Source organism: Rhinolophus hipposideros, assembly GCF_964194185.1.
Source record: "Rhinolophus hipposideros genome assembly, chromosome: 11".
Taxonomy (NCBI): Eukaryota; Metazoa; Chordata; class Mammalia; order Chiroptera; family Rhinolophidae; genus Rhinolophus; species Rhinolophus hipposideros.
In genome coordinates this window covers 73,739,718-73,767,065 of record NC_138057.1, presented here as the reverse complement: position 1 = coordinate 73,767,065, position 27,348 = coordinate 73,739,718, and the positions used below count along the sequence as shown (strand labels likewise).

The following is a 27,348-nucleotide window of genomic DNA, read 5'->3' as shown; positions in this document are numbered from 1 at the left end:
GAAACATATCATTAACTTAAAATGGTGTTCTTTCCCTTTTTCAAAAGAACAAAGAATTAAAATTTAGCTGCTTGATACTAGTTATATTATGTAAATTATTATGGTAAATGTAACGTTATGTAAAAATCTCTAAAGTAGTTAACATGAGGATTTATGTCAGTGAAATAATTTTTGTTAGTTTATGCAAGAATGTCACTATGAATCAAATTTAGTGATGATTGCAGCAGGATCAAGTAAGGATTTATTTTCTCTTAACATTGTAACTATGGAGAGAAGCACTTAAGTGACCCTTTTGAAAAATCTTAGGTTTGGAAAGGAGAGGGAAGCTGTGAGATGATGAATTTTGAGGGCCAGGTAAGAGTTTGGATTTGTGTCCCTGTGAAACTCTCTTAAAACTTGGTATTTCATGAGTGTAAATGAAACCTGGTGGAAATGTCTGACTGCTTGGCTTTTGCCTAATACTTTAGGCAAAATGGTCCTTGCCTACCAAAATGGTCTAATATCTGTTTGGATTCGTTATGCTTTTTGTTGGATAAAGTTATAGCAAGTCTTTATCTTTGGGTCTAAGAAAAATCGATCCAATATATTCTGGTATATTCTGTCCTACCAAGTTATCTCTAGCTATGACTTGTCATAGTTAAACGATATTAAGAAATCTTAAACCCTTTCCCCAAACATTTTTTTGGGTGGGGATGGCTTTGCCAGCCTCTCTTTAGGAGTAAAATGGCTGTCACTAGAGACAACTGATTATCCATCGGAAAAAAAGTTTCCTTGATTTTTTTTTTAGTGATATGCTCTTTTCATATGATCCTTAATCATTCGATTTCTTTTGTGATTTTTCTGTGTAATATTTTCTTGCTTATTTTTCTATATCTTTCTTTCAAATATGTGTTCTGGATCCTAAGCCTTACAAAAATCTTTCCTCCTACCTGATAATTTTTATATTTTGGAGATTTGTTCATTCTGTTTCAAGTAAATTGGATTTGTCCATTCATTTTAATAGCTAGAAAATTCTCCAATTACAAATGCCATAATTTAGCCTTTTCTCCCCCTGAGGGCCATTTAAGTTTTTAATATTTTTCTATTACAAGAAAAACAATGCTGTGAACGTTCTTTCTTGTCTCCTTGTGCATCTGTGAGAATTTCTCTGCATTATCTATCTACTTAAGAGTGAAACTGCTACTAGTTTCTAGGATGTGATCACCTTCCACTTCACTAGGTATCGCCAAAGCACTGTTTGCTCCCGCACATGCTCACCAATGTTTGGTATTATTCACCTGTAAAAATTTTCTGCCACTCTCCTGTATGAAATAGTATCTCATGGTTTTAATTTGTATTTCCTTGATTTTTATTTTGTTTATAGTTCCTTTTTTCCGTAGCAAAAAAAGTTTCCTGCTCACAATAGTCATAAAAATAGATGACAACCGGATTAAACACTGACACTAAAAAGCGAAAGTTTGTAACTTTTCAAAGACAATGTGAGACTATTATTAGAGGTCTAGATAGGAGAGGATTTCTTAAGTAAGGTATGAGAAAACACAAACCTTGAGGGAAAAGACTTGATGTGACTACTCTAAAAAGTTTGATTGTGCTGATTATTTCTCATTGTATATATCATACATTATTTCTCATTGTGTGTATCATAACCTCAAGTGGTGGGCCTTAAATATGTAGTTTTAATTGGTCAGTTATACCTCAGTAGAGGTGGGGGGAAAACCTCATTTGTGCACCCTACACTGCTCCTAGTGACTCCCCTCCTTTTACCTCCTGTCCCCAGAAGCGACTTCTGCTTTCATTATCACTATATATTTGTCTTCCTTGTGTTTGAACGTAGTATAAATGGGATCAATAGTTTCTTTCATTCAGAAATGTGTCTGTGAGATTCATCCATCTTTTTGTAGTTCATTCTTTCTAATTGTTGTGTAGTATTCATTGTATGAATATACCACCATTGATTCATACTTTTTGTTGATTGACACTTTTATTTTACTATTAGCAATAAAGTTACCATGGTTATTGCTGCACATATCTTTTGGTACATATACACTTGTTTCTCTTGGGTTTATACCTAACAGTGGAATTGCTGGGTCATAAGGTGGGTGTATGTTTAGCTTTATTAAGTATTGTCGAATAATTGCTAACGTGATTGTATTAGTTTATTGTCCTCTGGCAGTATATCAAAGTTCCAGTTGCTCCACATCCTCCTAAATCACCTTTAATGACTCTGTAATATTCTGTTGCGTGGATTTACCATGATTTATTTAACCATTGCCCTGTTGATTGGTATTTAGGTAGTTTCATAGTTTCAGTATTTTAATCAACACTGTAATGAACTTCTTTGTAGAAGACAATGACTGCTATAAGTTCCATGGATGCCTTCCTAGAAGTAAAATTGGTAGTTTAAAAGACATGGACATTTAAAATTGATTCTATTTGTGCTGCTGAAAAATTATACTAAATTACTTTCCATCCAACCGCATTCTTAATTACCAATTATATGAGAGTGCTTGTTTCCCCAGATGCTTCAATCTCCAGATGTTCCCCATACTTTTAACCTTTACTAATCTGATGAGGGAAAAAAATAACAGGAGTTAGTGGATTGTTTTAAGGGACAGCACCTCTTCGCAACCCTTTTCTGGCATCTTCTAGGGTAGTTAGGTTTGGGGTCTGGTGTTCTATCTCCTTGGGAAATGCCTTCAATTTTGGAGGCTGTGAGGGGAAGGAGAGGCCAGGTTGATTGGTTAACAGGGTCTAGTTAAGGTTCAAACAAGAAGGATAAAAAAATTCAAGTTCAAATTGAAATGTTGGCTAGGTAACTCCAGACTATGTTGGTATGAGCTAGGGAAGCAGATACAATTCTCCGGCAGAGGCTACTACCTTTCTTACCTCATTTGATTAGGTATGAGGGTCCACAATTCACCTGCTCATCTGTCCTTTCAAAACTGCCCTAATTTGTGTTGTACGTGGGCAATTTCAGGAGAGTATTAGTTGTGTCTTACTAGAGAGAGACCACAAATCATGTTTCTTGATGCCCTCTTAGTGCCTAACACACTACTAGTAATAGGTGTGTAAAATAATCTTACGATGAATGATCCATTATTTACTGGACCGTTCCCCCCAACCCCCCCACTTTGGAAGGGAAATGTTGTCAAGGTAGTTTGACAGCCTCACAGTATCGGGCTTCAAGGTTGTACCTTCTTGGAGAGGGCCAGTGGTGAGCAACTGATTCCAAGGACAAGTGAGGAGCCTCGCATGACTTAGTAAGCTCCTTGCGGGCCTAACCAGGGTAACAGGACAAATATACAAGATCAGGCATCTCACTGGGAAGGGAAGGGGAGCGACAGTACAGCAGGGCTGCCTGGGGAGGGTCAGGCTTTTAAGTGCAGCTCAGAAAGAGAGCTTTGGTGACAACTCCAGTTCTGTGTAACCAGTGGGTCACAGTCAGGGAGGAACTGAATAGTTGGTTACTTCAGAGGCTGTGTATTGGTTTTATATGCCTTCTCCATATGGAGGGAAAAGAGTATTAAGCATTAACTTGGTGCTGGTCACTGTTCCGAGTGCTTCACGTCCGTTATTTGACTTAATCCTGAACATTCTGGGAGGCAGACATTATTATGCCCAGTTAACAGGTCAGGACACAGGCTCAGAAAAACTGATATTTCCAGGACCACACAGCTGATAAGTAGTTGAATCAAGATCCTAATTTAGGACTGACTTCAGTGTCGCTTCTCTTCCTCACTTGTCACACTATTATGGAAAATAATATTAAAGATGATAATAATGCTTAAAATGTACTGATAGCTTACCACGTGCCAGGCATTAGTTTAACTTCTTTCAATGCATTGTTTCATTTAAACCTTGATAGCAGCCCTATACACTATACCGTAATCCCCAGCTTAGAGATGAGGAGACGGAGCACAGAAAGGTTAAGTCACCATCACAGGGTCACAGAGCTAATTAGCAGAAGAGTCAGTATTGAAATCCAGTGCTGTCCCCACCAGCACCAGCTCCTCAGGGCGGTTCCCAGCGACCCTGATCACGCCCAGGTGGTGTCCAGCCCCGCTGCATTAGCATGGCAGTCTTCAGGTTCCCCATCCAGGGCACAGGGCTCACCTAGCGTTTCACCGGCTGTGTCATCTGGTTGGAGCCAGGGGCTCCAGAAGGAACAGAGCGAGACTTGGTTGTGCATGTTGAGCTGCCATGCTGGCAGTTTCTGGGTCATCTTCCTTCCATAAGATGAGATACTGGAGGAAGGAATGCTATCTGGACCTCGTGGGCATGGACTAGGGCCGGGGTGGTGCCCTGGGGGGCTAGGGCATGTTGTCCTGAGGGGATGTGGAGGGAGAAGGACCTTATCAGTGCTTGGGATAGCACTCCACATTCTGTGTTTGCTGAGTCCCATGAATTCAGCTGCCCTTTCCCCACCCCCAGGTTGCAGCTGGCGAGAACCAACCCTGACCAAGCCCCATCCCTGTCCTCAGGGCTGAGTTGCTTGTTTATTCAAGATGTCTGTGCGAGGGGCTGTGTGAGCAAGTCCCCAGACCCCTTTACTGCTATACCTGCATCTCAGTGCTCCCTGAGCAATTCTGCTTTAGGTAACGTGGCGTTTAGATTCTTCTCCCTCTATCTGTCTGTCTCTCCCTCTCTCCTGCCCCCTCTCTTTCTTTCTCCCCACCACCCCCTCTCCTTTTCAAACTTGTGTACCATCTTTCTGCCACCCTCTTAACTGCTCCCCACCAACTCCGCCCCCCCCCAAAAACCCACATTTCCTGTGCGCCCTGCTTCTCAAGCCCCTGCTCCTGAGTCTGCCCTCACTTGCCAGTCAGTTAGTCATGGATGCAGAGTCCAGAAACTTTGATGGATTCCACCCAGGAGAGAGTTGCCTTGTAACAATGATACTCATACGCTAAGTTGTTTATAAGACTATTGAGGAAATGCAAATTGAGGAGAGATATCATGGAATTCCCCCAATCCCAGAATCCTTCATTATGTCCTATAAGGTTTTATTAGTTCTTGAAATGAAGGCTGGGCGTTTACAGAATGCAAGTAGTATAGTAATAGCCAGAGGGAAGAAATCCCTCCTGATAAGGAAGTGAAAGCACCAAAGCAAAGTCATGGAGCCAGGCAAAGAGGATGAAAGGAGTTTTTAAAATTCTCATTATTATGTCAAGTGTGTAGGTCCAGTTTAGGACAATTATTGAGTTAATTGCTTCTTAATGGGAAATATGTATTTCAGTGTTCAGTCTTCCTAAATCCTTCATTTAAAAGGCATAAATAGAATGGTATTTAAGTAGCCACTGCCCCTTAAATTTAGAATTTTACTTAATTGAAAGGACTTTAGAATTGTTTTCTGCCTTTTTTGAGTCTTGGTAACTCTATAGGATGGTTGGCCATTGAGAAAACCAGAAAGAAGTGCTGTACTGACGGTCATTTCCTTTAAAGGATACTTAGAGACAGGGGCGTTTACCAAAGCAAGGAGTGGTCTCAGGGTTTTAGATCGTAGAATGATGGAGTTTTAGAGTCAGGAAAACTCATTTAATCAATACTTGTAGTTTATATTTGAGAGAATTCAGGTTCGGAGACTTATTTACAATCACATAGTAGTCGAGTCTAGGCCTACTGATTCTCAGTCCAACACTTTCCTATTCATGCCAAATCTATTTCGTGTTATAAAGGCTATTGGGATTGTCTAAAAGCTTACTAAAATATGTCTGTGTGCTATGAGTCGAATATTATTCTAGATGTAGAGGATACAGAGAACCAAAGGTGATCCTACCTGTCAAGAAAGTTAAGGTTAGGTAGGGAAGGTCAACAAGTAAATGGAAGATTATAGTCCAGAGTGAGAAGTGTGGGACAGAGATCTGTATCAGTCGAGGCTGTGTATCAGTGAAGGTGCAGGTGAGTGTATGAGCAACTACTCCGTCTGAAAAATGAGTGCGTACTGAGAATTCGGTCTTACAGAGTCCTTGGGAAGAGTGGAGGAACAGGCTGTAGGCTGAATCTCTGGGAATGACTTCAGAATAAATAGCACTGCAGAAGTAGCACTCCTGTGCCACTCAGGAAGCTGGGGGAATCTGGAAGCTGCCACCCCAAATGTCAGCCCCAGATATTTCCACCGTTGCTGTTTGGGCTCGGGAAGTCTTCATCAAGCCTCTCCAGAGCCATCAGCCATTCCTGTTAGTTCTGCGTCAGAAAGCTACGTAGGTTCCTCGTGTTACCGCCCGGCTCCCCTCTTGCCTGTGCTCTGATTTCAAGTCTTACCAGGTCGATCGGATTGGCAGAACCCAAGTCACACCTGGTGTCCTACTTGTAGGGGCCTTCGGGAAATAAAGTGTTAGCTTTCCAGCCTTTGTAATTCTAGAGGGCCCACAGCAGGACATTGTAAGAGGTGCCGTAATTATAATGCAGTCGTAGAAATAATAGTAATAGCAACATAATAGTAACACATATAATACATAGGACATTTATGACAGATAATCCCCCCCCACACACAATGTGATAGTAAGTGATAGTAACATAACATAATAGTAACACATATATAATACATAGGACATATATGACAGATAATCCCCCCCCACACACAATGTGATAGTAAGTGATAGTAACATGACATAATAGTAACACATATAATACATAGGACATTTATGACAGATAATCCCCCCCACACACAATGTGATAGTAAGTGATAGTAACATGACATAATAGTAACACATATATAATACTTAGGACATATATGACAGATAATCCCCCCCCACACACAATGTGATAGTAAGTGATAGTAACATAACATAATAGTAACACATATAATACATAGGACATATATGACAGATAATCCCCCCCACACACACAATGCGATAGTAAGTGTTTGTAGTGAGCCAGTCTAGAGTGTTTAGGATCCACCATGAGAAGGGCACCTAACTTGCTGGTGGAGGACAGGAGGATCGGAGAATTTTCACAGACAAGTAGAACCTGCGCTGAGACGCCAGGGTAGATGTGAAGATATCTCACCTTTTCTAGGGAACTTTGGTTGGTAGATCCCTACTGCTGGTTTTTATCAAGTGTGTAAAGTAATTATTTTCTCAAAGTGAAGGCCCCGGGCCAGCAGCATCAGTATCACCTGGGAACTTGGTAGAAATGGAAATTCTTGGGTGCCACCCCAGACCCACTAAAACAGAAACTGAATCAAGCCCCTCTGATGATTTTGATTCATGCCCAAATTTGATCATTTCTGCTGTGTAAGCACAATGACCAAGACCTATAGTCAGGGGTTGATTCCTGGACGAGGCAGATGGGGACATGATAAGCACGATGATTAAACCTATGGGTTTTTGAGTCAAGTCAGTGAGTTCGAATCTTGGCTTTTATATTTACCACCTGTGTGATCGTGGGCCAGTGATGTCACCGCTCTTGGTCTTCTGGAGATGAATGGTACTTACCTTGTAGAGTTGTCAGGCTTGAATGACATGACACGGCATATGCCGCACAGTGTTTCACACAGAGTAGGCATTCCATGAAGTCTTTTGGAGGAGACTTGACTAGAAGTTCCCTAAATGCATCTTCTTTGGGAATGTCGTCAGGGCATTTCCCAGTGGCGTTCAGTTCAGAAAGCACCATGGAAGGCCCCCTGCTCAGTGCTCGGCCCTGGGCTCGAACAATGTGCTGCCTTGATTTTTGGGAAGAGCACAGATGGTAGGGAGACCTGGGTCCTGGTTTTGGAGCTGCTTTTTTTCTACTATGAAGACAAGTACTTTTTTCTACTGTGAAGACAAGAGAAGTAACAGTCTAAGATAATAAATGATTAGGTGCATAATCACGTATTAATAATGGATAGTGCTGCCCAAACAGTAAATATTACAGAAGCTTGGAGGAGTTCAGTCAGCGTCGACTGAAGTAGTTGGTTAAGTCCCCAGAAGAGGCAGATGGGGACATTATAAGCTATTGTGGGCCGTTTAAGTGGCATTTCCCAGGAGAATAGTTCTTTATTTACAAAGTCTTTTTTTTTTTTAAATTATGAACCTTGTTTTAAAAATGTGGAAAATTCGGGAAATAAGGGGAAAAATTACTTATAGTTCCAGAACTCAAAGACTCATAGCTGTTACTCAAAAATAATAATTGCTGTCACAGTGTGATCAATCTTTATATTCTATTTTGAGTTAATGTTTCATAATGCAGTGGTTAGCATTTCCCATGTTGTGGACACAACCTAATTTTAAGGGTGGTGTATGTATTGGGTCACTTGACTTTATTAATGCTCCCCTTCCAAGTTTTGAAATGATGCTTGAGACAAACAAAAACAATTACTTGTATTACCGATTATTTCCAGGGAATAGATCCTGAGAAGCAGAATTACTAGGGTGTGGGGTGTGGACATTCTTAGTGCTTTGGGAACATATTGCCAACTTATTTGCTGGAAGGAATGGTTGAATTTTTGTTCCCTGCCCTCCTTCGTTTCCTCATTCATTCATGCAGTGTTTATGTGCTGGCCCTATTCCAGGTTCTGGGGATACTATAGTGAACAAGATAGGCAAAAATCCCTGCCACCATAAAGCACACATACTAGCAGGGGGAAACAGATAATAAGAAAGCATGTAGTATGTTGGATGGTAAAATGTGTTAAGGAGAGAAAACACACAGGAAAAGAGAATGAGTAGTGGGATAGGAAATTAGAATTTTAAATACAGTGATTAGGGAGGACCACATGAGGAAAGTAACTTGTGAATCCATAGCACACGCCTTCTTCCTTGAAGAAGGACTGGCAAGGGCAGAGGCCTTGAAGTGGAAGCATGGCTTGTGTGTTTGAGGAACAGCAAGTAGACCAGTGTGGCCGGAGCAGAGGGAGGAGGGAGAGTGGTAGGCAGTGAGGTCAGAGAGTGGCTGGTGCAGGGAAGATGCTGTGTAAGAGGACCTGGCTTCAGGTTAAAAGGACCACAACAGCTGCTGTGTGGAGAACTGTGTGTAAGCCTTTAGGAGACTATCGTAGTCAGCCTGGTGGGCAGTAACGGTGACTTAGCCACAGTGGTAGTGGTGGAGATGGAGAGAAATGGTCCGAATTTGAATTTACTTTGAAGATTTAGTTGACAGGAGTGGCTGACAGATTGGATCTGAAGTGTGAGAGAAATCACAGGAGCTCAGTTTTGGACATGTTCAATCTGAGATGTCTGTTGGACATCCAAGTGGAGATGTTGGGTAGACAGATAAATTAGTCTGGAGTTGGGAGAGGTCTGAACTGGAGAAGTGAGTTTAAAGATGACAGTGCACATTTCTATTGGAAGTGATGAGACTAAAAGGGAGCAGCAAAGGAGGACATAGAGAAAGAAAAGTGAAGAAGCCCAAGGACTGGACCTTGGGGCCTTTCAGTGGGCAGAGGTCAGTCAGCCAGGAGCCCAGGGAGACAGGGGAGTGGGTGCTGTGGGAGCCACATGAAGAAAGAAAGTGGTCTGAGGCAGAAGGAGCCATCCTGAGTATCACGTGGTGCTGATAGGAAAAGCAAGATGGGGAGTGAGATTGATGGTTGAGGTTAGTGGTAAGAAGGTCATTGATGCATGAGTAGTTTCAGAAAAGTGGTGGGCGAAAGCTTGATTGGCCTGGGTTCAAGAGAGGGTGGGAGGAGAGGAATTGGTGATAGTGGGTATAGATACTCTTTTGGAGACTGTAGCTTTAAAGAGAAGGAGAGAAATGGAGTGGTAGCTACAGGGGGTGGGCTTAAGCTTTAAAAAAAATATTTGCAGAAATAACAGTATGTCTGCAAGCTTCCGGGAAAGATCCAGTAGAGAGGTAAAATGAATAAAACGGGAGAGCTGGTGGAGCAATGTGTGAGTTGGTGAGAGGGGCGGGGTCCTAGTTCACAGGTGGAAGAGGGGCCCTGCAAAGGGCCAGACAGTTCTCTTAGTAATAGAAGGAAGGCAGAGTCTATGGGCTCAGAGATAACAAGTGCACAGAAGTGGTGCAGAGGCTTGTGGGAATTCTGCTCTGATTGCTTGGTTTTCTCAATAAAGTCACATATAAGAGAACTCATGGCACCTGAGGATGGAGAATGTTGGAGGTTTGAGGGGAGAGGAGAAAGTATGAAGTAGTCTCTGAGGAGAGCGAGAGAGTGAATGAATGAAGGCAAATGTGGTATAATTATTAAGTCGTGTTAAAGCTCACTTACAGTGAATAATTCAAATTCAAAGCTACATTAATCAGTCTCATTGAGTGTTTTTCTCCAGCTACAGTCAGGTACAGGAGTACAGGGGGATAATTGGATTTAAAAGAATTGTGGTTTTATTGAGTGAGGGTGACAAACTAAGAGAGACACACAGGGACCATGGGAGTGGGTAGCTGAGATTGGGTGTAGGACAAGGCAGGGAGGAGGCTAAAGAATCAAGAATTGAGGCATTTGGAAGGATCATATATGTGAATAGTAACATCAGTTAAGACTCTGGTGGGAGGAGTGAAAGAGTGAGTGGCAGGGTGCCCAAGGTCCACGGAATGAGCAGTAACCCCGGGATTAGTAGATGACAGCAGAGTCGGGAGAGGAGTGTAGTCTGGTGGCATGAGGTTCAGATCTGGGGTTTGGAAAATGAGGGAGAATGTTCTGGAAGTGGAACATGGAACAGATCATCTCCAGGCCAGTGGAAGGTGGCGAGGAAACATTCACCACTTAAGAGGGCTCCAGATGAAGTGCGCATTTGGTAGCAGTAAGAATGTAAGAACGGGAAGGGAATTTGGAGAGAGGAGGTTGAGAATAGACAGTTCTAGCTTTATAACAAAAAGAGCTTGAAACATGTTAAAAATGGTTCAGGTCCTCTAAAACAAGTTAAACATAGAATTACCATATGATCCAGTAATTCCACTTCTGGATACATATTCAAAAGAAGTGAAAGCAGGGATTCAAACAAATATTTGTACACCCGTGTTGATAGCAACATTATTCACAATAGCCAGGAGACAGATGAAACTTGAGTGTCCATAGATAGATGAACGGATAAACAAAAGTGGTACATACACACCATGGAAAATCATTCAGCCTTAAAAAGGAAGGAAATTCTGACCCTTGCTACGACATGAGTGAACCTTGACGACATTATGCTAAGTGAAATAAGCCAATCCTTTGAAGAAAGGACAAAGATTGTGTGATTCCACTTACCCGAGGGACCCAGAGTAGACAGATTCATAGAGACAGAAAGTAGAATGGTGGTTGCCAGGGGCCGGGGGGCGAGGGACCAATGAGAGTTATTCAGTGGGTTCAGAGTTTAGGTTGGGGAAGAAGGAAAAGTTTTTGGAGATGGATGGTAGCAGTGCTTGTGTGATAATGTGAATGTACTTAATGTCACTGATTTGTACACTTAAAAATGGTGAATTTATGTTCTGTATTCTCCCTGGCCACTCCCTGCTGCCTCCCCACCCCCTCCCACACAAGTGGAATCGGATTTTAGGATACAGGCACTGCTTCTCTAAGGGTACAGGTAAGGACTAGGCAGCAATGGCTTGTTTCCAGAGACAGAGAGACAGAATTTTGGTATAAGCGTCTTCTGGTTGACAGGCATAGTATGTTTCCCTTGCTGGGCTGTCAGGTTTATCTATGAGGTCTGACAATTAAGTTTGCGAACTCATCCTAGAAAAAGTGCTACATACCTCATTGCTGAATATCACTATAGTCACCTTCGAAGTACTCCCCTTGGGAAGTTATGCACCAACACCAGCACCTAGTCCACCCTTCAAAGAAATTTTGGAACTCTTTTTTCTGGAATGGCCATCAGAGCTGTCGTATTACCCTTGATGTCGTGAATGTCATCAAAATGTCTTCCTTTCAATATTTCCTTTATCTTCGGGTAAAGAAAGAAGTCATTGGGGGCCTGATCAGGTGAGTAGGGAGGGTGTTCCAATACAGTTATTTGCGTGCTGGCTGCAACCTCCCACACAGGCAGTGCTGTGTGAGCTGGTGCATTGTCGTGATGCAAGAGCCATGAATTGTTGGCGAAAAGTTCACGTCATTTTCATCTTTTTCACAGCCTTTTCAGCACTTATAAATAGTACATTTGGTTAACTGTCCAGTTGGTACAAATTCATAATGAATAATCCCTCTGATATCACAAAAGGTTAGCAACATCATTGCAACAAGTTCACGAACTTAATTGTCAGACTTCATGTACTATATGCACTAGTTTGGGGTGCTCGGTGTGGCTTAGAGGTACCTGGAAACACATTTCCTTACCTAGGAAAACATTTTCTCTGTGTTCTTATTTGTTCTGTTCGGCAATTGATTTTCATAGATGATACAAGGATAACCTCTATCCTTCACAATTATTCCACGTTTTTCCTATAAATTGCTCTTTCAAACTCTGTATGTACTAGTTGAATTGAGTGCTAGTTACTTTGGAGTCATTTTATTTATATCCTGAACTTGGCAGAGGAATTTAAATAGATAAATTGGGAAGCTCACGTTCATAGTCGGCTAAAGCCTGTTGCATGACACCATGTTTTAGTTATTTGTCCAGTTGTATTCTTATTGTTGAGTCACAAGAATGACGGGAAGACAGAGCCACAAGAGGACATAAATAAATAAAGCCAAAACAGAAAGCCCGTGTTGGGTTCTTGGGAGTCTGATGGATTTAGGCTGAATCCCAGCTCTGTTGCTTCACTCCAAATTCGTTCTTAGTGAGGCTGGCTCGCTTTTCTTATTTATAAAATAGGGTTACTTCTACTTACCTGTCGAGTCGTTGTTATGATTAAATAAGGTGAGAAAATGAACCACCTGTGGCAATGACTGGTGCACCTAGGCATGCAGTACATGGTAGGTAGCTGGTAGTAGTGTAATTATTAGTGCAAAGATGTTTCATGCGACCCTGTTTCGGAAATCCAGAATGCAAACTTAGAAAGCAAAGGAATTAGCAGAAAGAAAGGTCCTGCAATGTATACAAAGATTCACCTCAGGGTTCCTGTAAATCTGGGAGAGTCCCTAGTGCATTTTGATGTTTACAGATCATTAGCAAACAGATGCCAGGAGGCAAATAAACTGTAGCTTAAGGATTTTCCAACCACTGACAATGGAGAGAAAACCAGTTTCTGATAGAGTTATAACATTTCTAAGTAAGTAATGGCAGGCGATGCGGAAATTTTAATTGGGTTTATAAAAGTTTATTTCAGGAATACATGTATTTCCAATTTAAGGCACACCTATACATCGGTAGCCATCTAATTTATAGTGCTTGCTTATTTCTCCACTGGGGTTAATAATATAACAACGACTAATATTTATTGTGTGCCTACTATATATATGCCAATGTGTCTTTAGGAAGCCTGCAGTATTCAAAAGCTTGTTTTTAGTTGGATGTTTTGAAAGTGGCCTTTTATCCATTTGGAGACACAGGGTATTTAATGAGTTTATTTTATTCTAGTCTGTGTTTTCTATTATGCCAAAATACTTGTTGGGTATTTAGAACAGATATTTTGTAGGAGACAGAGCTAAGTAAACCATGGGCCCTGGCCTGAGATAATACCTACTCATTGTCCCCTAGACTCTTCAGAAGGGGCACGTGGCAGCATGAGATGAACCCCGGTCTAGTCCTGGACTCTCCACCTGGCTCTGCCACTTCTTCCCTGAAGCTCTTTTCTGTCCTGGCCAGGATGAGGCTCCATGCCCCTGCTAATCCCCCACACAGCCCTTACCAAGCCCTGCGGTAATTGCTCCCTTAATTCTCCTGAGAGCAAAGACTGGTCTTATTCATCACCGGGCCAGTCACATCAGAGTGTTTGTGCCATGAGCAAATACTAATTTTCTAATTTTGGACAAGGGTTAAATCCATTGCTTTCTTATCTATGATGAAATTAATTTTGATAGTCCCAATATCATAGCTTCATCGTGACGGTAAAATTAGAAATTTTACTGTGTTTCCCAGAAAATAAGACCTAGTCGGACAATCAGCTCTAATATGTCTTTTGAAGCAAAAATTAATATAAGACTTGGTATTACATTGTATTGTATTATATTATATTATTAGTATATTTATTATATTAATTTTTGCTCCAAAAGACACATTAGAGCTGATTGTCCAGCTAGGTCTTATTTTCGGGGAAACATGGTATGTAAAATGCCTGTTTCAGTACCTGGCACATAGTGGGTACTCAGTGGTTGTATTTGAGTAAATAATTAAGCTAGCTCTTTTCACCACATTTGACAGATGTGACATATCTATTTATGAAGACTATATGCAGTGATGGCACATTTGTAGTACATAGAGGGCACAGCTGTCATTTAAGTTAAATCTGAAGTAATTATTCACATTGGAATAAAAATTTGATATTTATGATACTCATATAAAAAGATGGGGTAGAATGAATCCTAACTCATAGAGAAATTAAATGGAAGCCTGAGGTTATAACCATTAAAATAAAAAAAGACCGTCAATATTCATCTATCAATTTGATAGATTGTATGAATTAGTTCCAAACTTCGAACTAATTAAAAAAACTCTAAATATTTAAATGATAATGAAAGTTGAAAACTTGATATTCAGTAGGAAAAAAGGTAAGAACATGTGAACATATTCTTCTGATATTTTTTTCCCTGCAGCGTACCCTCTCTTTTTCATTTTAAAGCTCCCTTTGGAGTTTGACTAACGTTTGATTTTGGGGTTTACGTGGCATAAGTTTGGTTAAGGATCAGATTTATTATATTCCTTTTGTAGATGAAATTAGTTATGAAAAATATTTCCAACTATCATTAAGTAATGGCATTGGCTGGTCAAAATATCAGCATTCTTTAGAAAGAAAGATGAAACTCTCTAGATTTTACTGCATAATGTCAATGGACTAATTATTTGTAGAACAGCTGATGCATTTAGGACTTGTTGATTCACTTAATTGGTAACTGTACTACATTCATATCTCCAACAACTGCAAACAATAGGTCAGTGTCTGCTGTTTGTGCCTAGTCACCTCGAAGCAGGACATGTCTGAAAGGCAGAATATGTTAGTGTGAGGAGGAATCGGGCACATGAATAGTTCCATTGCTTGCCATACTGAGGTGGGTTGTGCTCTCCTTCCCCGAATGATGCTATTTGGGTTTTTATTATAGGTGTAGATGGTGAACTGCTCCTGTGTTATCAGGCTGGCTGCTACGAAGTAGTTTTTGAATGTATTTTCAATGCCAGTGTTGAGTGAAAAGGCTAGAATAGAAAGAAGCATGGTTTAAAATTGGTGATGACTCAAAGAGTTTTTATGTCTTACAATCTTCCTGTTTTAGAACAAAAAGTTAATACCTAGATTTTTTTTTTAAAGTAAGAAATTCCATCTATACACTGAAACTGAATGTTCATTTAAAGAGCTTTGAAAATATATTTTTTAGATTAATGAATTACATACTCCTTTGTAATTTCAGGATACAATCTGCATTTTGGAATCAGTAAATTTCTTTTGAAACGAGTGATTTTCAATTTAAAAGCATTTTTAAAAGAAAGACAACAAACCATTTTGTTTTAATGTTGAAAAAGAAAACGAGTTTTTGCTATAAAAACATTTGAAACATTCCTTTCAAAACTAGATTATTTTTAATAAGTAAATTTTAGTTATCATAAATGGAATAATTTACTAGAGTAATTGTATTTAGTTAAAATGCTAAACTAATGATTCAGGTAGTTTATACAAAGTAAGCGAAGTTGGTTTTTTTATAGCTATAATAGGTTTAATAGGTAGTGTCCTTAAAGCTCTTTATTAGTTTAGAGAGTTGCAATCATACTGTAATTCTACATTATATGAAAAAAATTAACTTTTCCTCTTGAAGATTAAAAGAAAGTTTATTTCTGAGTGTGTTTGGGGGAAGATTGAGCTTGTCCTTAAAATGTACAACTCAGACTATTTTCTGAGAGCCTCCATTTTTAGTGTATAAAATTTGAAAATGCCATTAGGGTAAGAGCAGTGTAATGGACTGTTACTCGTTTGCAGCATATTCCTATCTTCTCATCTGGAAAATTAAATCTGGTTACAGCTTGGATTAACATTTACGGTTGTGGGGAGAGGAAGATAATATCCTAAACTCCATGAAATCGAACAATGAGATTAGATGGTTTATGGCTAATTTTAAAGTCTCGCTTTAAAGGGAAGATTTTTATAATTGTAATTCAATATTTTGAATAATGTATTCAGTTTTTTGTCTCTTATTGACTGAAATATTCTAGAAATAATGACTGGATAAATTGAGTAGGCATTAACTGTAATGTATTCTGCCTGGATACCTAACATGTTAAAAGTGAAAGCAGTATAGATTTCTGTGTTAACAGCCACATTTGTAGTTTCTTTAAATTTCTTTCTTAAAAAGCTCCAGTTATAGAAGATTGCAACATTTGGTTAGTACGCAGTTGTTATGCCTTTCACAGAAAACGAAGATAGTATATTTTTCAGTAATCAGTTAGTGTCATGCCTAGACCCTTCAAATGGAGTCATTGGAGTGACACAGAAAAACAGGAACATAATTTGGTGACGTGTGTGTGTGTGTGTGTGTGTGTGTGTGTGTGTCTGTGTGTGTGTATGTATGTAGAGTTACTGCTCTACAAATGAGCCCTCATACATAACCACAGTACTTTTATGAATTATTTTGCATTTCTGTTGTAAAAGATCTGTCTACCACGTTTTCTAGGAACTTTAAGCCTAAGGCAGAACTCAAGGTTTTGGAGCCTGTGTAAAATAATTTATAGCACCTTTCTAGTAAGTCTTGCCCAAACTCTTATTCTATTAATTAAACATCCTGTGGCAATCTGGTATATCTTAAAGATTTAAAAATATGTTACAGTAGAAGACTAGAAAACATGGACTGTTGAAATGGAAGAAAATTCGTCTTTCTTTAAAAAAAAAAAAAGTCAGACATATTTGTTCTGAGATCAAGTTTTTTTGCTGTGCAGACGTAGCCTTTCAAGCGTGGTCATGTTTGATGCCTAAATGAGATTGTGCTGTTGGGAGTCTACATTGTGAAATGTCTGTTTTAAATATGGAAATGTGGCCTCCACATTGGAGGTGTGTGTGGAGGTGGTGTACATGTCTGTGTGGGGACAGCCTCTTGTGTGGCCATGTTGCTGGGAGGAGGTGGTGGCCCATCACATTGACATAGTGTGTGAAGCCTTATTCCAGAGCCAGCTGCCTCTTCTCGGCTTATGTGGTTAAGAGGTGTATGGACTTGACCGTACCATACATCGTGTTGGCAAGATATTTTAAATGCGATTTTTTGTTGTTGTCGTTGAAAAGTATTTTCCTAGGAGGTGATGAAATTGATTTTTAATTTTGTAATGATGTATTACTTAAATCTGGAGAAAGTTGCTGAGAAAGAAGGATAAGGAAGGAAGAGTTTGCTATGTATCACTACATTATGGTCTTAATTTTCTGTCAGAGGGACAATTCTTAGAGGAAAATGCTTGACATATACCGATAACACTGTTACTGCCTAAGCAAATTGTTGCTTTTTCCATGGTAGTTCTATCATTTGCAGATTTTTGTGTTTCGAGTTAGCTGTTTGGTGACACTGTATTTGGCTGTGAGGGTATGAATATAAGCAGGTTAGGGATTATAGCATTGGAGGGTGGATAAAAGAAATAGATACATAAATATTAGACCGATGCACAGTTTTCCCGTGTATGTTATTTTCCATATAAAGATACAGAACATTTTATAAAATGTTCCCAGACCATTTAAAACTCAAAGAAATGCAGCTGATGCAATGAAATACATAGAGTACTTGTAAAAAACACACAGACACGCAAGTGGATTGCTGCCAGACAGAAAATTTAAAGGCGGTTTGCTTAACTGCAGGGTGCTAGGTTTTGTCCATGTGCCATGCTGAAACTGTTAGTAAAGGCGGGTGTTGTGTTGCTTGAGAAAAGCAGATTGTATTTGGACCTTTTTAACTCAGATGTTTCCAATGTCGATATTTTGGTGATATTATGGCATAATGATCAACTCAATTCTGAAGAAGGATTTCAACCTACTGTGGAAAATAGACATTTTAAGAAAATTCAAATAAAATTTTTTCAGTGTTTGTGTTAATTTTTACAAAATGGCTGTCATAGTTTTATTAACTATCAGACTGGATCTCTGAGCTAATTGAATGGAACTTTATAGGTTGGGCTTTGGTTTTAAAAAGCATTGCCTTTTTTAAAAAAAGAAATATTGCTTTAGAAGAGTGCTAAGGACCCATGCAGTTTTTTTGTTTTTTTTCCCCCCAAATCTCAGGGCCTTAAAGAAAGGAAATCAAAAGTTTTATGCTTGAATCATAATAATAATAATTCATGTATTATCTTGGAACGTGATTCTATTACGATCTGCAACTTGCACTCTAGGGTTAGTCCTAGGACAGCTGAAGGAATTTAGTTGGTGGTGTTTGTTATGTTGCTACCATTGAGGCCATGTTTAGAATAATATGGTTTGAACGACCCCCATCTTGGCATTCCACGGGCATACTTACCTTCAGTATATTAAAATAGGTTGATTTTTCCTTTTATCCATGTGTCCTTCACTTTTTTCAAATCTATTATGTTGTATATGTGAATAAAATGCATTTTAAAGTGACAAGTTTATTAGTTTCTTATTAATCTATTTGGTTAAAGAGATTTAAAAACTTGCCTTCTCCCACCTATATCAAGAAACTTTTTTAACTGAAGAATGTACCACAAATTTTGGTTTCTGACGTTCATCCCCTCAAAAACGGGTGATAAAAAATAAAGTCTTTGGTTTTATTCCATCTTTATTTCCATCAGTATTTTGTGGTTCCCAAGAAGCACAAATACTGCAAGAATGAGGACATGATATGAAAGATTTATACGTGAGTCGTTTCTGTCTGAAGTTTTCTGGTTGAAGAGTAAGCGTTAACTACATGACAATTGGAAGAAAAAGAACAAGCCTTAGATTATTTTGTGGTTTTCCCAACCTCCATTTTACTGTGTACCTCAGTGACTTAGAAGTCCTTTTTTTGGGGGTCTTGGAACCAAATTTAAATCCTAAAATACCATTTTTTCCCCTGGACCAAGTCATTTATGTATGTTTTAGGAATTATAGCCACTGCCCTCATTTTAGGCTCCCCCTCACCCCCACCGCACCCCGCAGCACACTTAGAGGTTTGTCGGGCAGCTGGCTGCCCTTTGTATCCTGCTGGCTGCTTTTTCCCTGTAGACCAACCTACTGCTTTCCATGCCACACCGTTAGCGCCCTCTGGCCTCCCGTCTCAAGAGGGCCAAAGCCTTCCAGATTCAGCCCTCTGGCCAGAGACAAGGGACAGGGCCCATGCTGGGCCAGCAGGGCAGCCCTGCACAGTACTGTGTCGGAGATTACACCAGCACTCTGCTTTTCACGGCCTAGGCATGTCCTTTGTCACTTCTCGTATTTGAAGATGAGGGTTAAAAGCAAGAAATTGATCCCCAGTCAACCAGAAGATACCTCAAGAGCTGAAAGAAATGGTCTCCAGAGCCTTTCAGCTGTTTTGCGTCACCAATTTTGGGAAGCTCTGCTTTTGGTGTGACCTTTTGTATATGCCTGTTTGTTATTAGCCTTGGGTTTTGAAAATAACATCCATTGAAAACTGGTATTTCTAGGATTTAAATGGAGTCTGTGACTAGGCCCTTAGTCTTCTCCCTTTTTGATTCTTTCCTGCAAAATGAACTGCGTTTTTGTTTTGTGATTTGAAGGGTTTTAACTTTTACATGGATTGACTTTCGCAGAGGAGTGAGGTGGTGTTTCAAAAGATAGATATGAAAAGTTAGTATATATACTATGATCTCTGTGAGAAGGGACCCTCAAATATTGTGCTTTTCCATAAGCCTTTTGCATTGATACATAATTTCTCAAATAGATATTATTCTTATCACTCTCCTTAATGTGTCTCGGAGGAACCAAGTCTTTATTAGAAAAGATTGAATGTTTTCCGAATCAATAACAAATGGAGTGTAATAGCTTTTAATTAGTATACTTCTGTATTGACTTACAGACAATGGCATTGGATTATCTTGCAATTATGATTGAGGTGTCAGGTGACCCCTTTAGCAATTCCATTTTAAACGATGGTCATGCAAGGTATTTTCACCTATGTATTTTTTGTTTGTTTGTTTCTTAGCAAGTATAATTATGTTAGAACATATCTTACATTACAATATGTCATTTTCACTGGTAAGCTAAGAGTGTACTGTTTGGTTCTGTTTTGAAGAAGACTTTTCCTAGTTTTATCTATATTTTCAGGAGCCATAAATATTTTGGGAAGGGCATATTTTATGTTTAAAAGCAAGGAGTTTTGCATTTGTTCCTTGAAAGAATTCTCTCACCCTCACTGGCAGGCCCCCCCCCCCGCCCCCCATCTGAAACTGGTGTTTAAGGCGGTTTATCCAGCTTACATCTGTGACTGTGAAAAGGAGGCTTCTTCTGATTAGACAAGAAAAGTCAGGCAGGTTTAAGACTCATTTTCTCTGGGAAAATATATTGAGGGCAATTTGCAGCTGGCAAGATTTTTGCATTAGGTAATAGTCTAAAGTTAACAGTAGCATCAGGTCTTTAAAATTTTTCTTTTTTGTGTTTCTGGAGGAGGGTAACGGGAGTGCCTTGTGGAGTCCTTCCTCGTGCTCATCAACATAGCAGCCTCAGCTGCCCCCCTTGGAGCCCCTGCCAGGGCTGCTATCATCTTCTGATCAAATATTAATGTGTGATCCTCTGCTTGCTCACTAATCCAAAGCCAATTAATATTATCTGTCAATTATTTACAGATCCTGAGGTGCAGAGGCAATTCCCGGAGGACTACGGTGACCAGGTTCGGAATGCGTAATTAATTTTTTACATGACAAAATTTATTTCAGAGTTGTTCAACATTATTACTGTTCTTTTTTTACTGAAAGAGATAAATGAATTTTTAGAAGGGAAGAGAAACAGTAATTAGGAACCCAAGACAAAAAGTAAAACATATTGAAGTAGGACTGAAAATATTGGTGCTAGATTTGGGGTGTTACCTTCAGGGGAAAAACGCACAGAAAGTAAGGAAGAAAATCTATCACAAATTTTGCTTTTTACTTTGAGGTATGCTACAGTCTGCAGTTCATTAGGAAATCCGTTTTTGGATTGCCTGTTAACTTTTTTTTACATAATGCTATTTAAGTGTCAAGAATCAGTGTAACAAAAAGGGGGAAGAGAGAAGTTTATAACATTTCCTGAAATTTGAAATAGATTAGAAAACTGTGTTAGGGTAGTACTCGAAGGAGAAGATACACATGCAGGAAGGGTCTTCAGGGTGAAGGTAGTTGTAACGATGGTAGGGAAAGTTAAGATTGGCCAGTGAGTGCTGCCATCTTGAATTGCCTATATTCTGCAAGCATGGAATGGCGTAGAAGGAGCTATTTTAACCACAAACTACTATTGAAGTTTTGGTGCTGCTCTACTCTTGATAATTAGACCCAGGTTATATATCCTGGATTCTAGTTTCTAAAGGAACATTAGAGATGTTTTGAAGCTTTTTTGGGCACCTTACATTTTTAGTTCAAATATGCAGTTTGGTATGCTTTTTAATAAAAGCATCCTTGTTTACATTGAGTAAAACAAGTTCATAAAACCTTTCACATATGGAATATTGTACACAATAAAAATGTTTCTGAAGTACATCCACTTAGTTTTACCTGTTAAAAAAGTCCTTGAATGAGAATAAATACAATGGAATAGAAATACCGTGTTTCCCCCAAAATAAGACCTAGTTGGGCAATCATCTCTAAAGTGTCTTTTGGAGCAAAAATTAATATAAGACCCGGTCTTATTTTACTATAATAAAAGACCGGGTATGATGATATGATATGATATGATACGATACGGTATAATACCGGGAATAATATAATATAATACCGATTATATAATTATCGGTATTAATTATAATATATAATTAGTATATAATTATTATATATAATATATAATTATTATACATAATTATTATATATAATAATATAATACCGAATATAATAAGATTCAAATAATCTTATATTAATTTTTGCTGTAAAAGACGCAGTAGAGCGGATTGTCCAGCTAGATCTTAGTTTTGGGGAAATACAGTATCTAGTACAGTAGTAGTAACACCTTTGCAGTGTGGCCTGTTGTATAGAGGGCAAGGTATCTGATACATCTTTATGAGTACAGGTGACATATTGTGACCAGGAGTATAACTGGATAATCAGTATAATGAGATGCTTTGTAATGAGACTTTATTGTCCAAGAATACAAGAGAATTGGTATGATTTGCTTTATGTGTGATCTCAAGACTTAAATGAGATTAAAAAAATATTAATCTTCTCACTCTATCCCTTATTTCATCTTCCAACTGTAGAGTTGAATTTTCATCTTGTCTTAAATTGCCGTGGGATTGAGCCCACTGGATTTAAACTACACAACCCAAAGATTATAGGACCTTTATATTAATGATTTCCCCCCCTTAAACAATGTCTAAAGGGTGGAAAACATGATTTTGAATAGACTTGAGGCCATAGCTCTTAAGAAAATCATTATTCTAAAATTTTGTGTCTAAGTTACCTGTGTGGTGCCATGATCCCAATTACCCAGTGAGAGAAAATTTCGTAGGAGAAACAAATAACATGAATCTATTCCTTTAAACATAGTTTCTTACTACATCTGCAAACTTTTGAGCAACATGATTTTTTCTGGTATGACTTTTAGAAATCACATGAATAATGTGTTTATGACAAAAACATTTAGGAAATATAGGTAACTCAAAAATAAATAAAAAGAATGAAAATAAAGAATATACAAGCCATCTGTAATTTAGTTACTCAGAGATGAGATAACCACTATGACAACTTGGTGTTTATTTTCCCATGTTTATTTCACTAGGTATATGTATATGTTTGTGTGTTTGAGGAGCGTACATGTATATATATGTAGGTACTATATATACACATGTATATATAGTGTATTTGTGTATATATAGAGAAATGTAGACTATTATTAATTCTTTCATTGCATATAGAGCCCAGTTTACAGATAAGATATTGCTATGGTATGAACTTGGTTCTCTTTACTTTGGTTAATGGATGACCTTACCAGTGTTTCTTATATTGAAGATGGAAGTATTTAAAATTATATTAGGTTCGTGCAAAAGTAATTGCAGTTTTTGCGTTATTTTTAATGTTTTAAACCACAATTACTTTTGCATCAACATAATAGTAAGAGCTTAAAAACTAATGACAGCTTTCAGCCAGTTTAAAGTGCTCGGATAGGTATTTGATTTGTTTGTTTGGATCAGTGACACAACTTTGAAATTTGGAGGGCGATACTCATGGGCTAATTGTAGACTTAAGAGAGTATGTACATCACTGCCTTACTTAGCATCTCTTCCAAGTTGACTCAACGCAAGGCTTCCTTTCTTTCCCACATGTAACTTAAGAATGAAGGATGAATGACAGATCTACTTTGTTTTTGATGAAGTGACCTCCAAATTCCCAGAAATTTATTTGAGAGTTGATTTACTGGTAGCTGAAATGAGACCTGTGTATTTCTTATTTAGCTTTTTTATCCTTTGGGTTCTGATCTTATATGTTTTCTCTTCTTAGCATTTGTTGGATTAAACCAAATTCTTTTCCCTCGGTGTACTATTATAAAGAGATTCTTAGAAATATTTTTATTACATACAAACCTTAAATGCTGAATATGCACTTAATCTAAACAACATTTCTAGTATTAAACATTTATGATGTAATCCATAAGGAATATTTGAGATAATTCACCACAAACTATAGTGCTTATTACTACACATGCACACACAAATTCTCCTCCACTCCAGCTTTCTTCCTCATTCGCCTAAACTACCAGTGCTTGTTTTTACATTTGTGTATTTCCCATGTACCAGCACACTTGATCAGAGACGCTTGCTGCTGCTAGATGTTTTATTCTGTGTGTTCTTTGTACCTTACAGTAAAAGAATCTGTCACAAATTATTGTGGCTCACTGCTTTAGAAACTGAGAAAAAAGGGAGGTTAGATTGACATCTGTGACTGAATAATGATGACCAGCCTTTTGGCTCTCCTTGAGCCACAAAGCTAGCACTGCCTTTAGAGTGGAAAAAGAAGTAAGAAGAAAGGGGAGGGATAAAAGAGAGTTACAAATCTGTGGTCCCGGAGATGTATTACTGTTGGGCCAGTTGTCTGCATGGTATGATAATCCATTTTGATCTTTTCTGTCTTAATTGTCTGCTAAAGACAAATGGGCAGTAAAAGTTCATCAGTTTCATCTTTTTGCTTCTCGTTTAGAAGCAGAATAAATGATCCATCACTACAGAAGTAGCCTTTCTTTCTGACACGGAAGTAATGCAGACCCAACACGTTTTATTAAAATGTTTTCCCCTCATTATTTCAGTCCTCTCAGCTCTGATAGATCTTACTGTTTCATAAAAAATGTAATCTGAAATGTAAATAAGGGTCTTGATACAGAAGGAAGAAGTAATGAGCAGCCTGAGCCACATTTTAGAACTCTTGATTGTAATTACTGACAAAGTGATTTCTCTGTGCCCCATTTTTTTTTTTTCTTCCTTAAGTTGTCTGTGACACCCTCAGACCACAATGACATGTATGGCTTAAAACCATTAAATCACTGTAGCACTCAATATTTCATTTAAAATCTGGTAAGCCTGCTATCTTTAAACCTGGAAGTACAGGCTTTGTTAATTCCAGAATGACATGCCTTTATTTTTTATAAAAGAAAAACAAGCAACAAAAAAGACAGAAAGCAAGATCTTTTCAGAGTTCACATTGTTTGTTCATCTACTTTTGTTTAATGCTTAGCTTGTTTAAATACTGAAACACCAACATTGGTAGGTTCCTGACTTGAAAAGGGTCCTGCTTTTAAAAACAATCTAACAACTTACTTAGCAAATTAAAAAATTTTTATCTCATAAGCATAATATGAAGTAATCTAAATTTTTTTTGAGGGTTAAGATTACTAAATTACAGGTGCAATTTTCAAGTCACCTTGGTTTGGGTAGTATAAACCAGATTCTTTTCAACTTCTTATTATAGCTATAGATAATGTGGCTTGTAATACAGCTTGTCCAATAGAAAATTTTTGCTAAAGAAGAACAGAATCACAATATTACTATATTTCCTTAATTTCTAGAAATGGCTTCTCAAAGATATCAACATGTTAATATTACGTTAAATAAAAAAAAGAATATCTTTCCCTGCTGGAAATAGCCTTTTAATTAATTAAGTGGATTTATAATTATTCTATTATGTTTACTATATTCATTCATAATTACAGAACTAATTGGTAAAACTTTACTCATTGTGATTAGTGCATTTTTAATGAATACTAATTGAATTAAGGGAGAAAAGAATAGTTAAATTAACATGTTAGCAAATCATGGTCACCACCATCATCAAAATCCCATCTTTGGCTTCAAAACATGATACGATTTTTTCAGATTAAGAAAAATGAGCTTTTAGTAAATACACCATGTATATGGGATAATTAGAATAGAAAGCTATAGTAACTTATCAGAGAGATTTCCATAAATAGCCTTCTAATGTGTCAAGTATAATAGGCATTACACATACCATTTTAAAATGTATTAGTTATTATATGATTACTTCTTATACTAAAACATGTAGAATTAATAATTTGTTCTCACCGTTCCACATTTTATAGCTTGTTTGTTCTAAGAGTGGCGAATAGAGTTCAGTGTGCTAGAAGTTGCTTTTCCAGTGCGCTCATCTATATTTTGATGAAATATAGTGAGTGTCTCAGAGCTCTTTAAGTAGAGGTCGGAGCACACTTACCCACCCCTGTGTATGTAGATCGCTGTTTAGAGTTGCAGGTAATTTTTCTTTCCACTGGCACTGAAACAGAGGTTATAATGAAACCAACAATCTTGATGCATTTACAGAAACTATAAAAATTTTATGGAAATCTTTATATAGAAACGAACAGTGTTTCTTGTAGAAGCTCTATAAGCAATGTAGAAAAATGGTACATTGGGAAAAATAAAAAGGTGCCCTTTCTTTTATGGTTTTATATGGTCTATGTGATTTTAAAATTTCACTATAGGCAGTTAAGCAAATTATAAAAACACATCACCTATATACTAAAAAGGAACAAAAATATGTTGCATAACTTAGGCTAATTGTGAAGGAAATTGGCATTTCTGAGTTGCATGCAATTGCTTAAATATGGAGTTTTCTTCTGTTCATGCTTCAGGTATACTCTAAAGAAAACATTTCTTAAGCTCACAGTTATTCACAGTATAACCTATGTGAATTGGAAGATTCTGATTAGGAAGACAACAGATAATATTTACTAAAGACTTGCTACTTGTATGTTGGTGATTGCCTTATTCTTTTGCGGATCTCCTGTATCTGAAAACTTTCATGTTATTTTCTTCCAAATATTCCTAAGCCAGAGAGTCAACATTTCTATTTAAAACTTGTTCATGCCCTGATTCATTGAAAAATCCTATCTAATAAGAAAATGCCAGATAGAATACACACAGATCCTAAATTTTTTGTTACTATGAAAGGAAGCTTTATTGTACCAACATTGAATAATATGACACACATGTATTGTATTTATACAAAATGTAAAACAAATGATAAAATTTGATTTTCCCTGTTATTATTAGGCAGAGAAACATAAGCAGCAGAGTACCTGGTCTGTGTAAAATGTGACATTGATTCCATAAAGATGCCGCCAGTCTTTCTACAGGGACTTGTCTAAGCCATAGTATCTTCAATGGAAATTTGGGTTTGTGGTCCTTTGGGCCTTGCATTCACCCAGCTCACAAAGGATGGAATCAGACCTGGTGTATCCCATTTCTCTTGGAAACTTTTCAGCTGTCTCTCCCCCACCCCCCTACCATTCTTCTCCAAAGTGGATGCTGTCACGCTTCCAACCTACTCATACAGTCTCTTCTGATTTGATCCACTTTAAATGGTGAGGTCAAGTTTGGTCCCGGAAACTTTTTATGACACCGTATACATGGAACAGAATTTGTCAGTTCATTTGAATCTCGTCCAAAGGATTTACTTATGTAAGGGTCAAATGATCACATTTTAAAATGGCTCCACAATCTGGCCTTAAAAAGACTAACTTATAAGTGGCTGCATTTGCTGATTCCCCCCCCCCCCCCCCCCCCGCTCATGTCTGTTTTTGGGGGCTGAAACTGTCTGGGAGAGTAGATTTGATTTTGTGCGTTGAGTGAGAGATTGGATGAGTGTAGTTAGTGTCTCTGGAATATGAGCCAGACACTGTACCAGGGCAAGAGGAGGAGAGGAGAAGTGGGTTCCATCTTTGCCTGAAGGACCTACTGTCCAGTAGGCTACAAAGGTAATGCATGTCCATGGGGTCTAGATGGTTGATAGAGCA

General features: G+C 38.2%; 1 protein-coding gene across 2 annotated transcripts in view; it reads left to right on the top strand.

The window, feature by feature from the left end:
- The window catches only part of DENND1A (DENN domain containing 1A), a 481,754-nt gene that overhangs the window by 91,910 nt on the left and 362,496 nt on the right, over positions 1 to 27,348 (top strand). For both annotated transcript variants that reach the window (XM_081067070.1, XM_081067071.1), the window contains exon 3: positions 20,712 to 20,755. In XM_081067070.1, coding sequence (XP_080923196.1) covers positions 20,712 to 20,755 — 44 coding nt within the window. The remainder of the gene's footprint in view (positions 1 to 20,711; positions 20,756 to 27,348) is intronic.